We start from the raw sequence: 20,886 nt of genomic DNA, 5'->3' as shown, positions 1-20,886 counted from the left end.
AATAAAAAAAATAAAAAAGACAATTGCGGGTTAGATATTCTACATTTGATTATTGTAGAGGAGGAAGGATCCAATAATAGAGACTATCCTGGTTGAGTAAGGTGATCTTCTGTTGCGTCTACTTCGTTGCCAATCTTCAAATGAGCTGTTTGTTGCGTTGGGCGCTCTCGGTCTCAGATATCAGAGTGCCTAGAAAACGAACGATGTGACGGGACCAAGGCGTACCAAACCCAGCATACGGATATTACACTACGTGTACTATAGAAGATCCAGTTTCCAGATCAGTTTGGATAAATGTAGCAGGACAAAATCTGTGTGGCCGGTAATGATTTCTTTTAAGGAGACCCTGAAGAGCCGATTTTTTTATTAATAGAAAATAAATTAAAAAAAATATCGTAATAGGGATTGTTTATTTTATTTTATCGAGATATAGGTAGACTGGGATCTTTTATTCCGTTCAAGGGACGGAACTAATTATCTCGTTCGATTTATTCAACTGCTAATTTTATACTAATGTTAATTAAATGGGACGGTAGGAATTATCTCGTCCGCAGCTTAGAAAAAAAAAAAAAATACAGGAAGCTAAGGAAAATTCCGTCCGCAACTCAATGAGTCAAATAGACGATCTTATATATATTGGCATTATGCATGTTGATCCCTGTTTACATGCCAATATATATGCTTGTATGCTCACCGATGTTAAAAAAAACAAAGAAGTGGTAACGACAAAACATACGTCGATCCAAGTGTAGATGTTAGTTCCAAATTTGTTGTCTTTGCATTTTTATAAGAAGTGGTGGAAATGGAATAGGGGTACCGGACGGTATAAACAAACCCGTCCGCAGATTTTTTTTTTTTTTTTTTTAAACTCCGGACGAAAATAATTGTACTATTTCCGTTTTTTTTTCTCTCCGCTAGGCTTAACAAGTGGTTGAGGTGTATTAAGCCGGACATGACAATTAGTCCCGTCCCTTGGACAAAATAATTGAACCCAGTCTACCTATATTTGAAAAAATTCAAAAACAATCTCCTATTCCGATATTTTTTTTAATTTTTTTTCTATTAATAAAAAAATCGGCCCTGAAGAGCTGTGACCAGAAGTTTGCGGAAGAGCGTTCTCAGAGTCTTTGTTTTAATGCTTTGTATCTACCCAGCCACGTTTTCTCATCGACGTGTTTAATTCTAGGTTTTTAGTATGTACATTTTTAAATACTTAAATAATTAGTTACTTCTATTATATAATAAAAAATATTTAATGGGTAATATGTTTCCAAATATTAAATGAATTAGTCGTAGCAAAATATTAATTTTATAAAAATACTACGTTTCTTATAAAAGTTATTATTTTTTTTTATTCATATGATAACTATTCGAAAGCCACATAGATGAACACTTTCACACTATCATGAGACACCTTAAAGTTTACAATAATAATGTTTATGTTTTTACTGGAAGTAACTAATTAAATGTTAAAAACAGGCGGTCACTCGATCAATTTTTTTTTTTCCAAAAAATAACTAGCTTATTATTTCAAACAACTAATTAAGTATAGACTCGTTAAATATTTACATCTAAAATGTGTACATTGGAAAGCAAGAAATTTTCATGTTAAAGACCAGATTATAAACATGCCAGTTACCAAAAATAACAGAGCGAGAGAGAGACTAAAATACCAGGAAATCATTAAGCACACAATAATATAATTCAAAAATAAAGAGTTACAATACCATTATGTACAAAACGGCTATAACTAGATGCAATCTTGATAATTATGTAGGATAGATAAAAACCGCAAAAAAATAACAAAAATATAGAGAGAATTGTACATGCTACCACATATTTACTCTCACCGTCTCACATTTGCTCCGCGTGACAACCTTTCTATTTCCTTAACAATTAGCTCTACCTCTTCTTCTAGTTGCTCATCTTCACCTATGAACAGACATAAATAAGCTCGCATGAAATTGAAATAAAATGTCATTGCAAGAGAGCAACTAATCACTCGGTCATGACCAATACTCCCCAGGTACCCTTTATATTTACTTTAAAAATGGCACACTTTTCACAGTTGGTTGTACAACTCAATGATGGTGCTGTTTAGGAAAAAATAAAAAATAAATTTCTTCCCTTAAAGCTAATGAATATTAATTATATGATATTGCAGTGCTGGGCTTGGTTACCATATAAAACCTTGCTATCGGTTCTTACAAGTAATAACTGGCTCAGTGCTGATTTCATGATAGGTAGGTGCAGTCGTGCAGGTGAAAACAAAAAAAATTAAAAACATAGTTTATAAGTACCTCTAGTCATTGGGAGATTATGTATTAGTTCTAACAACTCTTCGTGGTTTTCTACTAACACTGCTATTATATCCTGGGACTTGTTTGGATTGGCCACAAACACCTGTTAAAAGAAAAATAACAATACAAGAACACAAATGAATAGATGATGAATATTTCGTTTTCAATTTAGTTCAAAACACATGTAATTCAGTGACTTGAAACAGTTGAGTACAGATTATACCTTGAAAATGTGAAAGGCACAAATCTTTATATTTTTGCTTGAATCCTGTACATCAGCAAATGATAAGTATACATGCAAAAATCAAGAGAATCAGTTAAAAGACAATCAACTGATTCAAAAAGGTCACCGACCTTTGATTGGTTCCCTCTCAGGAACTTAAACTTTCATTCTGTTAGAATTAGAGAATAATAACCAAAAAAAAAAAAAATCTGCGATGCTGGTTTATTTTATTACGTGGATTTGATACGATCCACTCCGAATGTTTACAAAGGTGTGCATAGGGTCAGTGCAATACATAATACGGGGACTATTAAATTTGGGTTCAATTGGCCTGCATTAAACCTAACATTAAACAATAGAGAGGGCAGCCCCCGTTGAAGCAAAGTTAATATGAATGGTGCAAAATGGGGCTACTTCCAGACAGTTAATTCAAGAAGGCGGCTACTACCACTTGATTATGCATAAAAAACTAGGAACTGTGAAAGGGAAAGAATAACTAAGATGCTAACAGTACCTTGAGCAATGCCATCACAGGTTTTAAATACCGAACCTCCAAGATGTATCGCTTCATAATATGTGAATTGGGAGGCTCCAATAGAAACTCAGATAAAAACTGCACATATAATAAAATAGTTTCATAAGTTAATATTTTTATGGACAGTTTCATGTGTAAACGCAGAAACTTTCTCACTCCTAGAATGGGAAATACCATCCATACATTAAAAAAATGTCTCCAAACTTTTTTCTAAAAGGATCTCCATGCTCACTATTATTCTAATAACACAAATGAGGGTAAAGGACCAGATTGTTTCTGTGCTTTTAATCCCTATATATTAAAGAAACATTCAATAAATTTCTTATATGGGAAATGCTTTGGATAAGAGAAAGCATCAATAATCCAGATCTTAATGTTTCGCTCCGTAATTTGGTCTATCATACCATTATCAAACTTAATTACCACTTTGCAGCAGTTGTGATGGTTTTTTTTTCTACATTGTACTCCGAGGCTATAAGCAGATCAATTGTTATTGTGTTATTTACACAATTTTTGGAACTTCATAATGAGAAACATGTTATTTACACGTGGATATACACTATTTGAGGTTTCTAACCTTCACCGATTGTCTTCTTGTGAGATAATTTGTAGAGCTCAGTAACTTTGCATAAAGCTCAAAGAACTGAAATATTGAACACAAAAAAATGATCAATGCAGATTCAGGAGTAATTAATAAGATGCAGATATTATATAATTTCATTACGTTGCAGCAGAATTTATAATTTCAACAAGAGGGTTCCAATACCTCATGCTTTTCATACCTCATCATGCCTCACAATTTATATCTTCATTTTCAAAGTCCAAACTGTCGATCTAAACCGCTCAACATGATATCCATATTAAAATATGCCTGAAAACCAAAATTTTATCATTTTTGGAAAAAAAAATTACTATATTTTTAGATAGGTAGAAAATCACTGTTTTTGAACGGTCCAAAAACAATGATTTTTGTACCTATCTTAAAAAAATTCAAAAAAAATCCAAAAATTGTAAAATTTTCATCCCCAAACATATGTTAGTATGGATATCATGTTGAGCGATTCAGATCAATAGTTTGAACTTTGAAAACGAAGATATAAAATATGACGTATGATGAGGTATTGGAACCCTCAACAATATACCAAAACAAATAATCATAACCAACAAACTCTGTTCCCAATTTACTTGAAACATACTAGAAGGACCTTCATTCCTCAGAATATCTCTAAGTGAGAGGGGGGATCAACGTAGGTTGTTTGAAGACAACTTGGGGGGGCATGGATGACAGTGACACAAGTATTACATGTGATATTTGTTGTTTTTTCATGCTTTCTAAAGGCAATGAACAAATTTATTTATTTTTTGTTTCATGATAAAAGCTTGACATAAATGCTATCGGTACAAACCTGTTCATAATGGGAGCCCAAAAATTGAGATACTACCATCTCATGCTTTGTCAGCAAATCCTGTTAATTTGTCAAACAAGAACTTTCATACCAGATTTTGATAGTATATGGATTTATTATATCACTCACATACAGCATCAAATACCAATTCAGTGTGCAACTTATTATCATTACATTTATAGGGCTTAATAAGGTTTAACACGAAGTTCCTCAAACTACCACAAGGTCCACAACAGTAGCTCTACTGAATCATTCATGTATTTGTATATACATGCAGCATGGCAAGTACTGTGCATTCCAGAAACTTCGCTACCAATATTCAAATTTACCTAAATGAATCACAAACCATTGTTAAAATTTGTGAAGTGATCAGCTCAACTATATAGATTAACAAGTCAGGCAAATATAAAAGCTAATATAACATCAGTGTCATTTCAGTCTATATAACACCAACTCCAAAACCTATCAAATCGAGTTAAAATGGTGAATCCAAACCGTTCAAATCGATCTACTTCATTAGTTGTGTGTTTACATGTAAAATTTATAAGTTTTTGAGTTTATTTGATATCAAGTCAAGCGGTCAAATATTTGAGTTTTTAAGTTAATTTTAATACATTCATTTTTCAATTTTTTTGCCGCTTGATTTGATACTAAAATAACTCAAAAATATAAAAAGTTTGCATGTAAACGCATCACTCATAAAGTAAACTAGTTTGAACGGTTTGGATTCACCATTTGAACTCGATTTGATAGGTTTTGGAGTTGGTGTTATATAGACTGAAATGACACTGATGTTATATTAGCCATACTCATTAATGAATAGATAATGAAACTTAACCTTGAAAGTACAGAGAGCATCTGAAGCAATGTCAAAATTAGGCAGCTCGGCATACTTAAAGAATAACTCAAAGCTAGCTGACTCAAGTATATATCTGAAATGCACCACTAGAATTAAATCAATTTGATCAGAAATAAAATCACAAACATTGTGGCCTGACAATACCGTTGGCTAAATGTGGTAGCACTTATAATACACTCAGCAAAAACATGGATAAGTACCAATTTTCCTAGTTTACTTGCATTGGTTTAGTTTCACAAATCAGGGTACATTGAGGTTTATAAAGGAAACAAGATCGTAACTAGCACTGTTGATTGTGCAAAATTGGATTAAATTGCCACTTTGAAGCATTTATTATTAATTTAGGCCTCCTGTTAACAGAGAAAAACAAAAAATTAAAGGGTGAAAAAGATTGAATAAGAAAACACAATCAGGAAAATAAGAAACTTACTTAGCAAGAGATTCATGCTTGATGCACTCCCTCAACATGTTGCCACAATTCAATGCAATTTCAATATTATTGTAGCTGGCATATATACAAGAATTATTGTTATACACAATTCTTCTATAGAGTGTCTCAGGATAGTAATAGTGCATACACACCATCTTTTCATTTATTCACAAAAATCACCACATCATTTATTAACAAATATCATTTATGGGGAAGATGGATTTAGGGTTTTTTATTGTAGGATTTCACCATTTTAAAGGTTTTATTGTACATGCAAATATCTCAGAAGAATTGCATGTCAGATGCAATTAGAATAAATATTTTGTTATCTGCACATATTGCAAAAATGTTGGGTGTAATTAGAAAAACAGACATTTTGTACAAGAATAAACAAACTTACCATACAACTAGGAAATCTAGAAGCTCGACATGGTTCTCCAAATATTGAACACAACAACAGTTCAATCCTACCTTCTGCCACAATAAAACACACCAGCAATTCACCAAATCTTTTCTTGCCTACATGAAAAATAATATAATTATATTTAATAGTTGTGCAACAACAAAGATAATGTTCCAAGAGTAACCTCCCCCACTAGAACACCACAAGTTAGTATCCAGAGTTTTTGTGCATAAAGAAAAATCTTCCAAATATCTCACATCTGAACGTTTCCTAAAATACATTTCATTAATTTATTTCTTTCAACTTCAGTTGCTTTATATTGGTACTGGAAACTTGTATATAACTATCTGACTATACTTTTCTAGGTAGACTTGGTATCATTACCTTAAAGAATATTACGTGACATAATCTTCCATAGCATAGTATTTTTTGACAAAAATATAAGCATTAAGTTTCTTGAACAGAACCAAAAAATAATTATATTATACAAAAGGTAAAGGTGGTACATACTTCCCAACCCAAAGAAGGCAACTTGTGCACAAATAGAGAAAGCACATCCTCTTTGCAAATTTCAATGGCAATTTGCATGACTAATTCTTGATTTGGCTCAGTTTCTCTATCACCGACAAGTGTTTGTCGCAAAAAACTAATGTTCTTCTCTACATCCTCCAGTGCCTATAAAATTTACAGGCTGTAATATAAATGATGATTGAATTATATTGCAGTTAAAAAATAATTTCCAGTTCATATTTTTAGTGCAATCTTGACTAACCAGAAGTTTCAGACAACATAACATAATTATCAATCTATTATTTAATTTTGTTTGCGCTTAATTGCAAAATTGCATTAAAGACGGTGATTTAGATGAATTTAAAGACCTAAAACCTACACTTAAGGTAGGTTGTTTTTTTCACAATACTTCCAGTCCCAACAAAGTATTACACTATTACCTGAAAACTGGTTTTTCAGTGATGAACACGTCAACGGTATAATAATACCAGGTAGTTTTTAAACACCCATGGATTTCACTACCAGTCTGCCTCAATGTATAGTTGCATACCCAGTATGTACCAGTTTGACTTCTTAAAAATTTTCCTTTTTGTCCTAATTGCTCTGTTTTGACCTTTTATGTGCTTAATTATACAACTGACAGATTTTGAAGTAGTAAACAAACACCAACTAATTATACGACTTACAGTTAATGAGAAAAGTTGGGTACTAAAGAGTGCAAAATCGTTTTAAAGGGATTGCCATATGAATGATATTTTGAGGATTTGTATGATCTAATGATAGTAACCAAAGAAAAAAGCAAATCCACTAAGCTCAATCACAACTCACAACCCACAAGCAGTGAGCAAAGGAACTTCCGTATATGATCCAAGTAAAAGTTGAATCAACAACAGTAAAATTCTTGTCTAGGACGAGTATATGTTATCCCGACTCAAGTCACATTCATGGCAAAGATTGAAATTTACTAACAATTAAATTAGGCAGTACACTGGTTCATCATTGAAATTTACTAACAATTAAATTAGGCAGTACACTGGTTCATCTACTTTCAGAAAAGAAAAGGGAAGAGAGAAATCATGATCTAGATCTCACCCCATTACAATGACAAATTGCATTACAGAAACAATAGTGCACAAATCAGATCCCAATTAAGAATAACATTAGCATGATTTACTGAAACTGATCGAGGTATCATGAAGGGGGTAAATTGAAAAGGTTGGAAACCTTGGCAACTGTTTTAGTGTCCAGTGCGAGAAGGGACTCCTTGATTAGTTTCACGATCTCGACTGGAGAGGTGGGGCGCCCCTTGGACACCGCAGCTTTGAAGAAGAACGACATTGGAGAGGGAGGGAGAGAGAGAGAGAGAGAGCAGCGTATGGAGAGATTTGGTTGTTGAACCAAGGCTTTTGTTGTTGTCTGTCCCGTCTCCTTCACGACAGAAAAGTCGCTCTAAGGGTCTGATCGGAATCTGTGAAACAAGAAATGGAATTGCCGAATTCTGTGGGGTCTCCTTGTATTTATATTTCTCTCTCTTTGAAATAAAAATAAAAAAATTGGATAAAGCCCCTGGTTTCATTAAAACACAAAACGAAAATACAGGAGCTTTCACCTTGTGTAGTGATGTAAAGACATGAAGCAGTTCAACGTGAGCAATTTTCAGTATATATTCAAAAACTTTAATGCTATTATATCTATCTTTTTAATTTTCAAAAACTCACATATATATTCACGTTATTTACTCAAGATATGCATTTATTTTTCTATTAGAACTTATTTTAAATTTCACGAAGCAGGCCTAAAAAGTAAAGACTACATATCCAATTTAAAGCCCCACAATATATACTTTTCCAAATACAGCCTTTAAGCCCAGGCACAATATCAAACAATGGATTAGTATGATAGCCCAGTAGAAGAAAACTGAAGCTTAAATAAATGGCGTTTTTAGAAAATCAAATCTAGGCAACAGCCCAAGGGGCATTTGCCAATTTAATTGATATCGTATCAAATTCGGTCGGAATCCGTATCCTCTTAGGTAAGAGAATATTTCTGTTTGAATCAATAGAAATTCGGGCCGAGGTAAAAGTGTAGAACGCAAGGTACTCCTTTAATAATCGTGTAGATTTTGATTGGACGGTTCAGATCTAAGAGCATCTACATCCCTAAAACTCAAGAGGATTTCTAAATAACTGTTAACTACTTTTTAGAAATTATGGTCTCTAAAGTTTCTAATTCTCACATCCCTAAAACTCATTTTAGAGTTTCTATTAAGCCACATCAGCAACAAATTAAAAAGGAGAAACAATTTGAGCCAATCATTTAGCCAACATAGAGTTTATAAACAGTTTCTTAATAAGAAACTTTCATGCATAGTTTCTAAATAAGAAACTCTCCCACATCCCTAAAACTGAATTAGAAACTGTCACATCATATTAGAAACTCTAATAGTTTCAGGGATGTAGATGCTCTAAACAGAAATATTTTGTCACCTTAGGTGATACGAATTCATTCGGTCGGAGCTTTTTCAATAAACATCAATATCAAGATTTGTGCTGATTAAATGAGCATGGATTCTGACACAGATTGAACGACTCCAATCGCATTCAGTCTCATGTCGAACATGAGACAAAATTTGTCTCTGGTCTGATATCCAATTTTCGCTTGGGGCGTTTGCTCTTCTTCCTTACGAAAGAGAATTGGAGGCTATTTGATGGACATCAGACCAGATTTTGTCTGATGTCCGATTAAAGCTTTAAAATTCGTGTGAATCAAGTACATACAAATCTGCTTCCAAGTGTGCATCGGACTGCCCCGCTCACCGAGTGATGAAAAAAAACACTGTATTTTTCTTATTTTCCAAAAATATATATATATATTTATGCTTGTACTAAGAAAAAAAAAACTAAAAAAAATATATACCACATTCTAAAATTTTGCGCCAGATGTGTATTTCCTGCCTCTACACGAAGCTGGCCTCTTTGTTTATTATGAATAGTTATGCACATGATTTTTTCCCCCAAAAAAGCAAAAATCTGAAAAGTTGTAAACCTTTTGTGTGGAGTTTATAGCAACTGTAATGTACAGAATAAGGTGTTCTTTTCCTTCTTTTTTTTGTTTTAAAGAATCGCACGAACTCAAGCTCGAACAGAGACATTGCTATCATGACCTAGAAGCTAGTAGTACAAAAAAATGTTAATTTGCAAGAGTAAAGTGAAAGAAAAATTAACCTTTGCGGCATTTCTATCACGGACTGCAACAAGAGATTCCTTGGTGCATCTGACAATCTCCACTGGAGACGACGAGCGCCCCTTGGATGAAGCCGCCTTGAAGAAGAACGCCATCACAGTCACAGATGCGCGAGAGAAAGATGAGAGAGACTCGCAGAAATAATTAAATAAATAAATAGAGGAGAGATTTGGTTACTCGGTGACGGTGGATCTTGGAGAGTTAAGGTCAGAGCTGTGCTTTTCAGTTTTTAATATATTTCTCTCGAACGAAGAACAATTAATTAATAAAAGCATGAGTTTGCAGGATCCGGATCCTCCCAATTACTTGACTCAACACAATTAAAACGGACGGTCCAGATTTAATATCAGCTGCTGCCTGTTCGGGATGGCGTGGGGCAGTATTTTTGTGCTTTGAGATTTGTGCTAAGTTAAAAATTTCAATTTTGAACCGTCGCATTCAATTGTACTCGGTCAGTTAACCTGAGGTAGGGGTGAGTAAATCGCTCATAACTCGTGAGCCGCTCATAACTCGCTCATTAAAAGCTCACCTAAACTCGCTCATTTATCCGCTCATTTAAACTCGCTCATTAACAACTCGCTCATTTACTTAATGAGCGAGCATGAGCATGACCCAACTCGCTCATAACTCGCTCATTAAAAATTTGTCACATCTAATCCCTGTCACATTTAATCCTATGTAATTATGTGTAACATCAACCTTGCCTCATTAAAATTGATAGATAGTGAGCATAGTTTCATATTTAATCATGTGTAATATAGTGAGCACAATGTAACATTTAATCCTGTGTAATATACTAATATTCATAGTTTCATATTCATTTTTTTTTGTAAATCGGCAGAACCAAAACCTTTGTCTAAAGCCCAAAACAAATAATAGTCATAACAATTCATTTAAATGAATTATGACAATTGGTTGAATTTTGTTATGATGACTTTTAACAAATTTTGTTATGCGTGGGCATACTATATAATTTTGTTTTGAGTCATAAGTCATAACTCGTGAGCCGCTCATAACTCGCTCATTAAAAGTTCGCTCATTTACAACTCGCTCATTTATCCGCTCATTTAAACTCGCTCATTAACAACTCGCTTATTTACTTAATGAGCGAGCATGAGCATACCCTAACTCGCTCATGCTCGCTCATTAATCACCCCTAGTCCTGAGGGGATGTCAATTCGAGTTTGCAAGGGGATGCGTATCCTGAATTCGCATCCTCTGAGATATCTCATATTTTGCGTGACTTTTTGGAAAATCTCAACCGTTTTAATACGTTATGCGCGAATCTCAAAGCTCAAATAATAGTGGCCCCCTATGTCACCCCCGAATAGGCACCAGACACGTCGGTCACACAAAAAAGGAGATATCTCAGAGACCTGTTCGGCAAAGTTGGAATAGAGGAATTGAATGGAATAGAGTGTCTATTCTTGCCGAACAGTCAAAATGTGAGTTGGAATAGAGAGACGGAATAGAAGTACTTTTCCTCTTTTCTCAATTTCAGTGAGAGACTGGAATAGAGAATTGCGCTGAAAAAGGGATAGAAAAATATCATATTTACTCTCTATTTGACTGATGTGGCACTTCAGTCTCATTTTAATATTCTCCCGCTCACATCTCTTTCTTCCTCTCCTGCACATGCTCCAAAAGAGAAACACCTTTTTCTCTCAGTTTACTTTGATCAAAATTTCCAACGAACTACTGAAAAATCTGTAAAATGAAAACTACGAGATAGATGTACGCGATTTTATCTTTCATTTAATATCCCTCTCTCTTGACGAGTTTTATTTTCCTTCTTTCACCCTTTTTTTTTTACCAATTTAGTAGTTAAATTGCCATTGATAGCTTGCTTGTGCTTAAGCATAACCTGGTATTGTACGGTATTTGTTATTTGTTGCTTCCTCTTACCTATTAGCTAGTGCTTTGAAATTTGTACAATACTCATTCACCATTTACCGCGTAACCTAGAATTATTTCACTCAAATTGCTTTTAGATGGTGTCGCTTTGTTTAGAAATTAGAATTTAGGAGCATAAATTCGGATAAAAAAATGGATTACAGAAATCTACGAATTGCTTTATTTTTTGGGGGGTGCTTGATACAGTGAAGTGTTTTGACTGGATATTACAAATAAAGGTGTGAATTCCTTTTGTAATGTGCGCGTGAGGTGGGTTCTCAACCATGGCCCATTGGTAGGTGTCATTAGTAAAAGAACTGTATTAATTTACATTCACCATTTTATTGAATATGCATTTTAATCATGCACTTCACATGACGTTGGTGCACTAACCAAACTCAATAAAGATATAAGAGTCATTTCCAATTATTATTGTATTTTAATAAGTGTTCACTTTTATTATTCCAATAGTTGAGTTTGCTAAACACAATTGGAATAGAGAAAAAGAGTGGTCAATTTCTAATTCTACAATTTCTCTATTTTTCTCTATTCTCATACTATTTCATAGTTTGCCGAACAGGCCAAGAGGATACGCGAGATATCTCAACTTTTGCGTGACCAACGTGTACGGATGTCTATTTGAGGATATCACATTTGTACTTTGAGATTTGTGTAGGACATATTTGAACGTTTCAAAGTTTCAGATATTTTAGATGATACGAAATCTAATATTAGCACTCTCCTTTATTTACAATTTTCACACTTGTGTTTTTTACTTTTTATAATGATACACCGTACACATCTTCATTAGAATGAAATTATATATTTTTATATTTTTTTTACTATATTTTAGATAAATAAAAAATCACTTAATCTGGAAAATCTGGACCACCTAAAAGTAGCAATTTTTTATATCTAAAAAAAAGTAAAATAATCCTAAAAAGAAGTGTCTTAAGTATATTTTCATACAGAAAATATATTTATAATTCGAATTGATTGTTCAAATTTTAAAAATAAATGTGTAAATTTATAATACGAATTAATCCGTTATATGCATGTTACTGTAGCTTCACTCTTTAGTTTATTTACTAAAAGTATTGAATGGTAACGGTTGGAACGCATGCTTTACATAATGTTTTTGAGAACAAACCAATGTTATCAGAATCGGACCGGACATCGACCCGGTAATATTCCGGATCAATAGTTTACTGGTCAGACCAGTGGGTCAACCGGTTCAACCGCTGATTTTTTAATAACACTGAATTTATTAATAAATATAAAAGTTATTCTCCGAATAAAATAAAAGTATTAGCTCTTGCACTTAACTAAAATTAACCAACTAATATATAAAATAAAAGTCTAATTTATCTAATGGCGGAGAAAAAATTCAATCACTAAGCTGAAAGAAAATTGCCAATAATTAAGATGTAAAACTTTTAATTTTTTTTATAGAATTGAATAACTAAATTTTCAACTCCATATTTTTATGATATAAAATAACAGATCCAGATTAAATTTTCTGCAACTTCAATTTTTTCTAAGTAGAAAAATTAATATTATGATGACTTTTCAGGTTCAAATACATAATTATTTAGAAAAAAAGTTATTGTTGCTTCACAAAAGACAACATGGATATGCTCACATAATAATACATGGAGCTACTTTTACCTTTCTCTGCAGAAGGTAGGAATAAATGGGCCCCACTATTTTAGACTTGGGAATCAGAAAAAAATCAAAGAATCGGTTTGAATTTTTGGAAAAACCGGCCGAGTTGTTTATTTATTTCCCGTTTAATTTCATGTTCGGTCTTTAATTAAAACCGAACCGGATTTGCTTCCGGGTCCGATTTTTTTCCGGTTCACCCGCCGGTCGGTCCGGTTTTAATAACAGTGGAACAAACCAAAAAGGATTTCGCCTTTAAACAGTTAAAGCCAGATGGCAGAAGGGAACTCGCATCCTCTCAGATATCTCAACTTTTGCGTGTTTATATGGAAATCTCAACCGTTAAAATATATTCTGCACGAATCTCAAAGAAAAATAATACTGCCCCTGCGTTATCCCCGAATAGGCACTGGACACGTCGGTCACGCAAAAATTGAGATCAGAGGATACGCACTCGAGAGCAGGAGCACATTTGAAAGCAATTGCTATGAACTGTGACATATGTGTAGTCCAATAGATATGGACAGAAAGAACTGACAAACTCTCTATTGAAGCAAATTAAAAGTTGACTACCTCGTCCTCGTGAGCTGACAAATGAATTGAAGTTAGATGTCACTTGTTTTCCAAAGTCTAGTAACCTAGGCACAAATCTCCCCCACCCCCAAATAAAAAAATAAAAAAAAGCGCAAACCAACAAGGCAACAGTTTTTGTTAACTCTGCCAACAACAATAAATGAATCAATTATCATACACAACATACAGTACCGAGTTTAAGTTCTGCACATGGAACCTTGTTGACTTCTCAAACCTAAGCATAGCTAATGCCAAAAAAAAAAAAAAAAAAAAAAAACCAATTGCACAACAAGAGGTAATGTTAACCGGTGTTATAAAAAATAGCCGTTTAGCCCAATTAATCATCCAATTAGCTATTGACGATGACTAAACCATTACGAATCATCTATTTCCGTTTATATATTCAATTAGTTGGTAATTTTATTTTCTGTATGTATTTTTGTTATATGCATTATACTCTGCCTCGTCTTATTGAGTTTTTCTAAATAACAGTTTCATAAAAATTTATTAATTAACAATCAAACTAAGTTAAAATAAATTTATTTGATAAGTTTGATGAGTTAAATTAATCATTTTAATAATTACAAGTATATGTACATAATTGATAACTTTAATAAAAAGTTAAAAACACAAAATTATGATTATCGGCCGCATATCGATTAATTGCTTAACGGTACCTTGTCCGTCCAACGAGTGCATACTGTTATTTACATCCCTGATGATAACATCATAACATATCAATAGACAAACAAAGCAATCAAGCATTTCATCAAAAGTTAGCATTAGATTACACCATGTTTCTGTGCAACCAAAAATGAGGTGGAATCTGTGAAAACTAAATGACTCAGACTCCGACCTCTAGAAACTGCCAATGAATTACACATCACACCACCTAAGTTAGAAATACATCACTGCGAAAATTCGTGTTTGCCCGTGAAAAACCTCAAAATAACCACCACACTTAAAAACACCAATAAAACATATTATGCATTATTAAAGCCCTACAAAACTTGAGAATGATCACTCATCTCCTTTGAGCAATTTTGTTAAAACTCAAAATGTAGGTGTGTGTAGATATTTCCCATGCCACATGTGCGTACATAGGATATCTATCTTGTTTTGGAGATTGCCAGATTCTGAGGATATAGAGCGTACTTCAAATCTTTCTCTGACGCTTTCAATAATCCTTTTTTTATGAAGATGGCAACAAATGAGAAGTTCCTGAAAATAAAATTTTCAAAAAGCAAACATCAAGGGCTAAATTTATGTAAATGTAATATTCGGCCTTCTTTTGGTACAGTATGTCACAATAAAGAATCAGTAAGTTAACCAGTGACAAGTTCAATTTGAAGCAGAAATTGCAGCTTAAAGCAAAATAAAATCAAGTAATTTTCAGATAAACTAAACCCTGCCAGATCAAAAATGATAACGGATTTTTTCCAAACTATGATAAAATACAAGTCAAACATTTACCAAAATCAGAAGTCAAGAGTTCACCTAGTTCACGATTTGTTGCCAGCCGGAGATGAGACACCTGAGAGGCTGTGTTCCTTCGGGAAATCACTCAAAGGCAAACAAGAGTCCTTCTCAATGGAAGCTTCCGGAATCTTCTGGAGTGCAAACCCCTCATCCGTTATTTTTGTCTGAATTACTTGGTGGTGATTCTCAGAAGAACCTGACTGATCACATTAAAGTTTGTTAAATAATTTTTTTTGTTTAATCTACAAAACACGGAAGATATGTCCTTCATTTTTGTCATCTTTTCTTTGTAGTAGGTGTCTCACCACCAAACCATACTAACCAACTTTACAAATTCTTAATGAATAAGTTTCATGTCTAATAGTCCACGCCTACAAAAAGTAAGTGAACCACCCCATTTTCTTATTATATGGAAGAATAACCAAATTTGAAACTATATCCTACAACCAGTTACTATTCTTTTCCATAAACTGATCAGACTACCCTTCCAAGAGTGTAAATGATAAGACTACCTTTCCAAGAGTGTCTCTCTTAATTACATGAAAGGTCAGACGCTCACCGAACTGTTTCCGTGCTAAAACATTTTGTCAAAGAAAACTTTTCAAGACTACTCTGTGTGTGTGTGTGTGTGTGTGGTGGGGGGTGGGGGGGGGGGGGGGGGGGGGGCACGCCTGAAAACAAGAACATTTCCATACCAATAAAAATGCGTACCAACAGAAACAGCGTGTTAACTCATGATAAATGTGGTTTGAAAATTAGAAATTAGGTCAACAGAAGCCACTGGGAGTTTGTTGCAAAACTAAAGATAGTTTGATGAGGCTCAATCGAAACTAAGCCACCGTGAAAGAGATGCAGGGATTAAGAAGGTTTAACAGTTATAATTGGGGGTAAATTACTCATTAGGTAACTGGTAAATATGAAATAACAAATATTAATTTCCCCAAATTATTTAGCAACATAGAAGAAGTAAACATACTTCTGACAAGTCTTGGATATGCACAACTATTATTGTTATATCATCTGTTCTTGATTCGTGCTCTAACCAAAGCCGGTATGATTCTGAAACAATCTCTGTGCATGCTTCTCTCGGATCAGAAAATTTTGACACCTAGATCAAATAAACAAATGCTGTTAACAAGGCTGTTAAATTAAGCAAGAAAAAAAAATGACCACCAAAGAAGTGGGGTACAAATGCAAGTACACAGCACAGCTGGCTACCTACCTGTGCCCATCCATTTAATTGCATTTATTCTTTGCCTTTTGATTTACTATTTTTATTTGAGATGCTTTTTCTAAGTGTCTTCCATGTGTGCTAATTTTTAGTCGAAAGTTATTGATACTTGGCAAGAATTTGTATACCAAAGTGCAAAAGGCAAAAAAAAAAAATTAAACAAGATTATGTTTTTATTTTATTTTTATATTTTGAGAGATTCAGCATGGCCCCCTTAGTCCCATCACTTGACAATTAACATATATATAATTATGGAAAGAAAATCAATTGAACCAAAAAGTAAAGGCTTAGGGCACTAGCCGCACTGAAGTAAACACATAAAAGCAATCAATTAGACTGATAATTACTACCATATCAACAACAGCCTGGCTTGACAAAAATTCGAAGACTCCATCACTTGCCAGCACGAAAAAAAGATGAGAAGGAGAGATCCTGACCACACGCACCTCAGGATACGCTACCACACCGATCCCTTCAGCCGTCAAATCTCCTACACTCCTAGTGAAGGCGGTACCAGGGTACATTCCATCCCGTACCCAAAGCCTTGGAGGGTCCCCCTCGTCAGGCTCAGAACTCCCACCTTCATTTGCCTCTACCTCTGGAATGGGGGATCCGTCTATAGCTGCCGCCATCACTGCCTCAACCTGTCCAGCTGTTAGGACACGGGCCCCGCATTTCTTCACCCTCTCTTTCTCATCTTCTCTAAAAGTATGTTCCAAATGGAAAGCACTCAAAACCAACATTCCAATTTTTCCTTAGCTACTCAAGACTATTTAATATGATTGGTTTGACCTAATTTGATGTTTGATGAGACCAAACAGAAATTTAAACAAAAGAAAAAATTCCAAAAATGCCTGGAGATGGACCAACACTGATCTCGTGTTTGTTCCCCACATAATACATGTATATAACTACAGCTTACCTAAATGGAGTCTGATCACTGGACAGGTCCTCAGCCAAAACTGACTCGTCTCCTCTCAAAACACCAGCAACCGCACGGGAGTCACCCACATTTGCCACATAAAGTATGTCCCCACACACCAACACCACTATGGCAGTGGTCCCACTCATCGAATCATCTATATCGGGATTGTTATGGAGCTCTATATTAACTGTGAGGAAAGCTTCGTGGAATGACTTTTCGGGGTCCGCTTGTAAGGCAGCAGGGTCAGCACATAGGACCTCAGGTAGCCGGTCTCGCACAAACCTAATAATTCAAGTAGATTTTGACACGGACCTAATTCAGAAAGTTCCCAAATGGAAAGAAAACTTCAATTCCATTCAAAATTTATGTACTCCTGATACTTAAATTGATTTAGTTACAATGAATTGAATCTACTACTTGGTATAGGTAGCAACATTGATTGCCTTTCTCTTTATCCATCTAAAACAGTGTCGCCACAGAAGGCAACTGTCATTATATACATCTGATTTCCAGACCCCAAATAAAAATTGTCAGATTACTCAACTAAATAAAATTAACCTATCAGTCTCTTAAATAAACAACAATACAACAAAAATCAATGAAAAGTTGGTCAAACCTTGCACACTGGGTACCATGCGCACCATGGCCATCAAAAACTCCAAACAGATGCAAATTTGGGTTCGACAGGAGTTGGACTTTGATTATGAACGAGTCTTGATTCTCTCTCTCTGGCGAATCAGGATAGTGACCCTTATGGGAGAGAGCGGAGTATTGTAGAACAAGACCGTGAGAAGGGACTTGGGTGGAGCCCAGAGTGGTGGGGTCTGTGATGATCTGGCAACGGGAGGAGTTGACGTGGCCGGATGAGGAGGGGTTCTGAGAGTGGGACCCGCGACGACGCCGGCGTAAACAGCACTTGCCATTGACACAGCCCATTGACAGTGGAGCGTAATTAGGGTTTTAGTTTGGGTGTACCTATCCTCTGACCTCTGTTTTGGAAAGCACGACAGGTGTTTGGGTTTTTGCTTCAAAGAGAGAGAATAGAATTAGAGAAAGAGATAGAGAGGAACGGAAAAAGAGAGCGAGGAATCAGCGTTTCGGCGTTTCTTCCAGTGATATATTTTGATTCTTTGAATGTGGTACAGTACGACAACTGGTGTTACTTTCTTTTTGGAGGGAGAGAAAGAGAGAGGGGAGAGTTAGTTTTGTACGTTTGTTTATGTTTTCTTGCTTGGTACCTTTTTAATGGTCCTTTCTCTGAGTCAAGATGAAAAGTAAGATGTGAGGCAAGAGAAAGCAACCTGTAACTGTAAGGCACCAATAAGGCACCAAGGCCTAAGCTGTAACGCCGGAATTCGTATTCTAATCTTTTGAGTTAATAAATCTGGACCGTCCGATCTGTTTTAAGATCCGTACAGATTAGATTCACATTAATATTAAAGAACCCTTGAATTATAATATTGAATTATAATATGTGGCCGGATTAGCTCCGTTTAAAGTTAGATGGCCGAGATGTGTTTAACTCGAAAAATGCTATTTTGAGTCAATGCAGACGATACGGAGCCGCCTAGAGGCTGGAGGCTGGAGGCTGGAGTAGAGTTCATATCCTCTGAGGTAACATAATGTTTCTATTTAGATCCGGACCGTTCAATTATAATTCAGATCAATTTGATCTGAAATGAAATGTACGGAAATTATTTTAATATTTGTGCACATTTTGATCGGACGGTCCGAGAACGAGATCGGTTCAAAAGAGATTTTATAATTAGCTTGTTTGATTTTGATTTAAGTTATGAAATTGGTTTGGAAAGGTGTAATTAATTTGTTACATCCAGATTTGATTTAGTTTAGTTTGAACTGGTTTGATTCGTTTTTAATTCATTGTTGAGAAAACATGAAGTTATTTGTCTGACTTTTTTACTATATTTTTTGTACTTAACATGAAAGGATGAAGTTTTTTTTTTTTTTTTTTCTCAGTCTATAAGCGACCCGCAACATCAAATTCGATAATATTTTTATTTATGTGCGGTTTACAACACGAACAAATATTAACGAGTTGGCTCAGTTCATTCTAACACAGGTCGAATTTAATTTGAGCTTGATTGGATGATTCAACTCAGCTCGTTGACGAGATATTTGTTTTTATTAACGACAATAATGTGTCAAGAATCAGTCATTAATCTAGTAACAAAATAATATTCTTTATTTGAGATTGCAAATTTAAAATCTAAATAAAAAAAATTATTGTGAGTATTAAATAGTTAGATTGTTCAAAAAATAAAAATAATTTCAAGAAGCACGGTAAATATAAAATGTAATTTTTGTTATGAAGATATAATGAGATATCCCACAGTCACACAGTTTAGTTATTAAATAATTCATGTCTGTCAATTTTATATTTTACACGACAGTTGTCTAAAATATTTGTTTTTTTTTTTAATTTCTTTCATAATTCTTTAGCGATTGGCCATAATGTATAGGGGTATACACGGATACGGATTATCCGCTCCATATTCGCTCCGTATCTGCAGATTATCCGAATTCAGATTAAACGGATACAGATAATTACGGATACGGATACTATAGATATTTTTTTAATATGGTGAAATAATGACGGATACAGATACAAGTAATTTCCGTACAAATATTATATTAAACAGTTTAAATTTATTATTTAAATTTTAATTATAAAAATATGAATCCATATTACATACTGGCGTGCACTTTGCATAGTACCACAACCTCAGTCGTTATCTATATTTCAAATATATTATTTCATTTGTTCATATATTTGTATTCTTTTTGGCACGTATTACAGACGAATAAAAGCACCCAAGCCTAGCTCTTTCATTGGCATTTTTTATTTGGACAGCTGTTCGGTGAATGCATTTTAAGATATCCAATGCCTAACAAATCTTTTGAAAAGGACATTAAAGCCTTTGCTATATTTTTTGAACGGGCATAATTTATCCACAGATAATGCCGATTAAAAAAAAATGATGATCCAGATCATATCGGACAAAAAAATCATTAAATATGTTTTTATCGCTTAAAAAAGATCCGGATCAGCCAGATTAATTTCAGTCGAGTCAAACCCAATCTGATATCTGTTGAGACAATGAGTCCGTGTCACCTCAGGTACCGGAGGTGCAATTCAAAAAAATAGACGGCTCAGATCAATTTCATTCATATCAAATTTAATTTGGTGCATATT

At 34.3% G+C, this 20,886-nt stretch overlaps 2 protein-coding genes across 4 annotated transcripts; both read right to left on the bottom strand.

The window, feature by feature from the left end:
- Positions 1-1,670: 1,670 nt before the first annotated feature.
- LOC144565502 (Mo25 family protein) lies at positions 1,671-8,166 on the bottom strand. The gene is made up of 11 exons (XM_078315279.1): positions 7,891-8,166; positions 6,667-6,831; positions 6,154-6,272; positions 5,754-5,828; positions 5,303-5,396; positions 4,465-4,524; positions 3,636-3,701; positions 3,038-3,136; positions 2,524-2,568; positions 2,301-2,403; positions 1,671-1,932 (listed from the first exon to the last, which is right to left on the bottom strand). Exons 1-11 carry the CDS (start codon positions 8,002-8,004, stop codon positions 1,847-1,849), a joined length of 1,026 nt encoding a protein of 341 aa, XP_078171405.1. The 5' UTR covers positions 8,005-8,166; the 3' UTR covers positions 1,671-1,846.
- Positions 8,167-14,755: 6,589 nt separating this feature from the next.
- Positions 14,756-18,794, bottom strand: LOC144565501 (Protein phosphatase 2C family protein). Of its 3 annotated transcripts, none has more exons than XR_013514903.1 (6): positions 18,289-18,794; positions 17,670-17,954; positions 17,098-17,449; positions 16,493-16,624; positions 15,535-15,712; positions 14,756-15,258 (listed from the first exon to the last, which is right to left on the bottom strand). XR_013514903.1 is itself a non-coding variant. In XM_078315277.1 (6 exons), the coding sequence occupies exons 1-5, from the start codon at positions 18,606-18,608 to the stop codon at positions 15,540-15,542; spliced, it is 1,266 nt and encodes a 421-aa protein (XP_078171403.1). In that variant the 5' UTR covers positions 18,609-18,794; the 3' UTR covers positions 14,756-15,258; positions 15,511-15,539. The 3 variants fall into 3 exon arrangements, 2 of the variants coding, with proteins under 2 accessions (XP_078171403.1, XP_078171402.1); XM_078315277.1 differs by having other exon boundaries at positions 15,511-15,716; XM_078315276.1 differs by having other exon boundaries at positions 15,535-15,716; positions 18,289-18,791.
- Between the last annotated feature and the right edge of the window lie 2,092 nt (positions 18,795-20,886).

This window comes from Carex rostrata, chromosome 14 (assembly GCF_964058835.1).
Source record: "Carex rostrata chromosome 14, lpCarRost1.2, whole genome shotgun sequence".
In the NCBI taxonomy this organism is placed as follows: Eukaryota; Viridiplantae; Streptophyta; class Magnoliopsida; order Poales; family Cyperaceae; genus Carex; species Carex rostrata.
Note: the sequence above shows the minus strand (reverse complement) of the source record. Positions and strands in the feature narration are given on the sequence as shown.

Bases quoted from the DNA above. Each gene is read 5' to 3' on its own strand.
- LOC144565502 (XM_078315279.1), bottom strand. From the start codon at position 8,004: ATGTCGTTCTTCTTCAAAGCTGCGGTGTCCAAGGGGCGCCCCACCTCT. The intron at 5,829-6,153 runs GTAAGTTTGTTT...TATATATGCCAG, and splicing joins CTAGATTTCCTAGTTGTATG to CTACAATAATATTGAAATTG. The intron at 5,397-5,753 runs GTAAGTTTCTTA...GGTGCATTTCAG, and splicing joins AAGCATGAATCTCTTGCTAA to ATATATACTTGAGTCAGCTA.
- LOC144565501 (XM_078315277.1), bottom strand. From the start codon at position 18,608: ATGGGCTGTGTCAATGGCAAGTGCTGTTTACGCCGGCGTCGTCGCGGG. The intron at 17,955-18,288 runs GTTTGACCAACT...TTGAATTATTAG, and splicing joins CATGGTACCCAGTGTGCAAG to GTTTGTGCGAGACCGGCTAC. The intron at 16,625-17,097 runs GTAGTAATTATC...TATTTGATCTAG, and splicing joins GCCAGGCTGTTGTTGATATG to GTGTCAAAATTTTCTGATCC.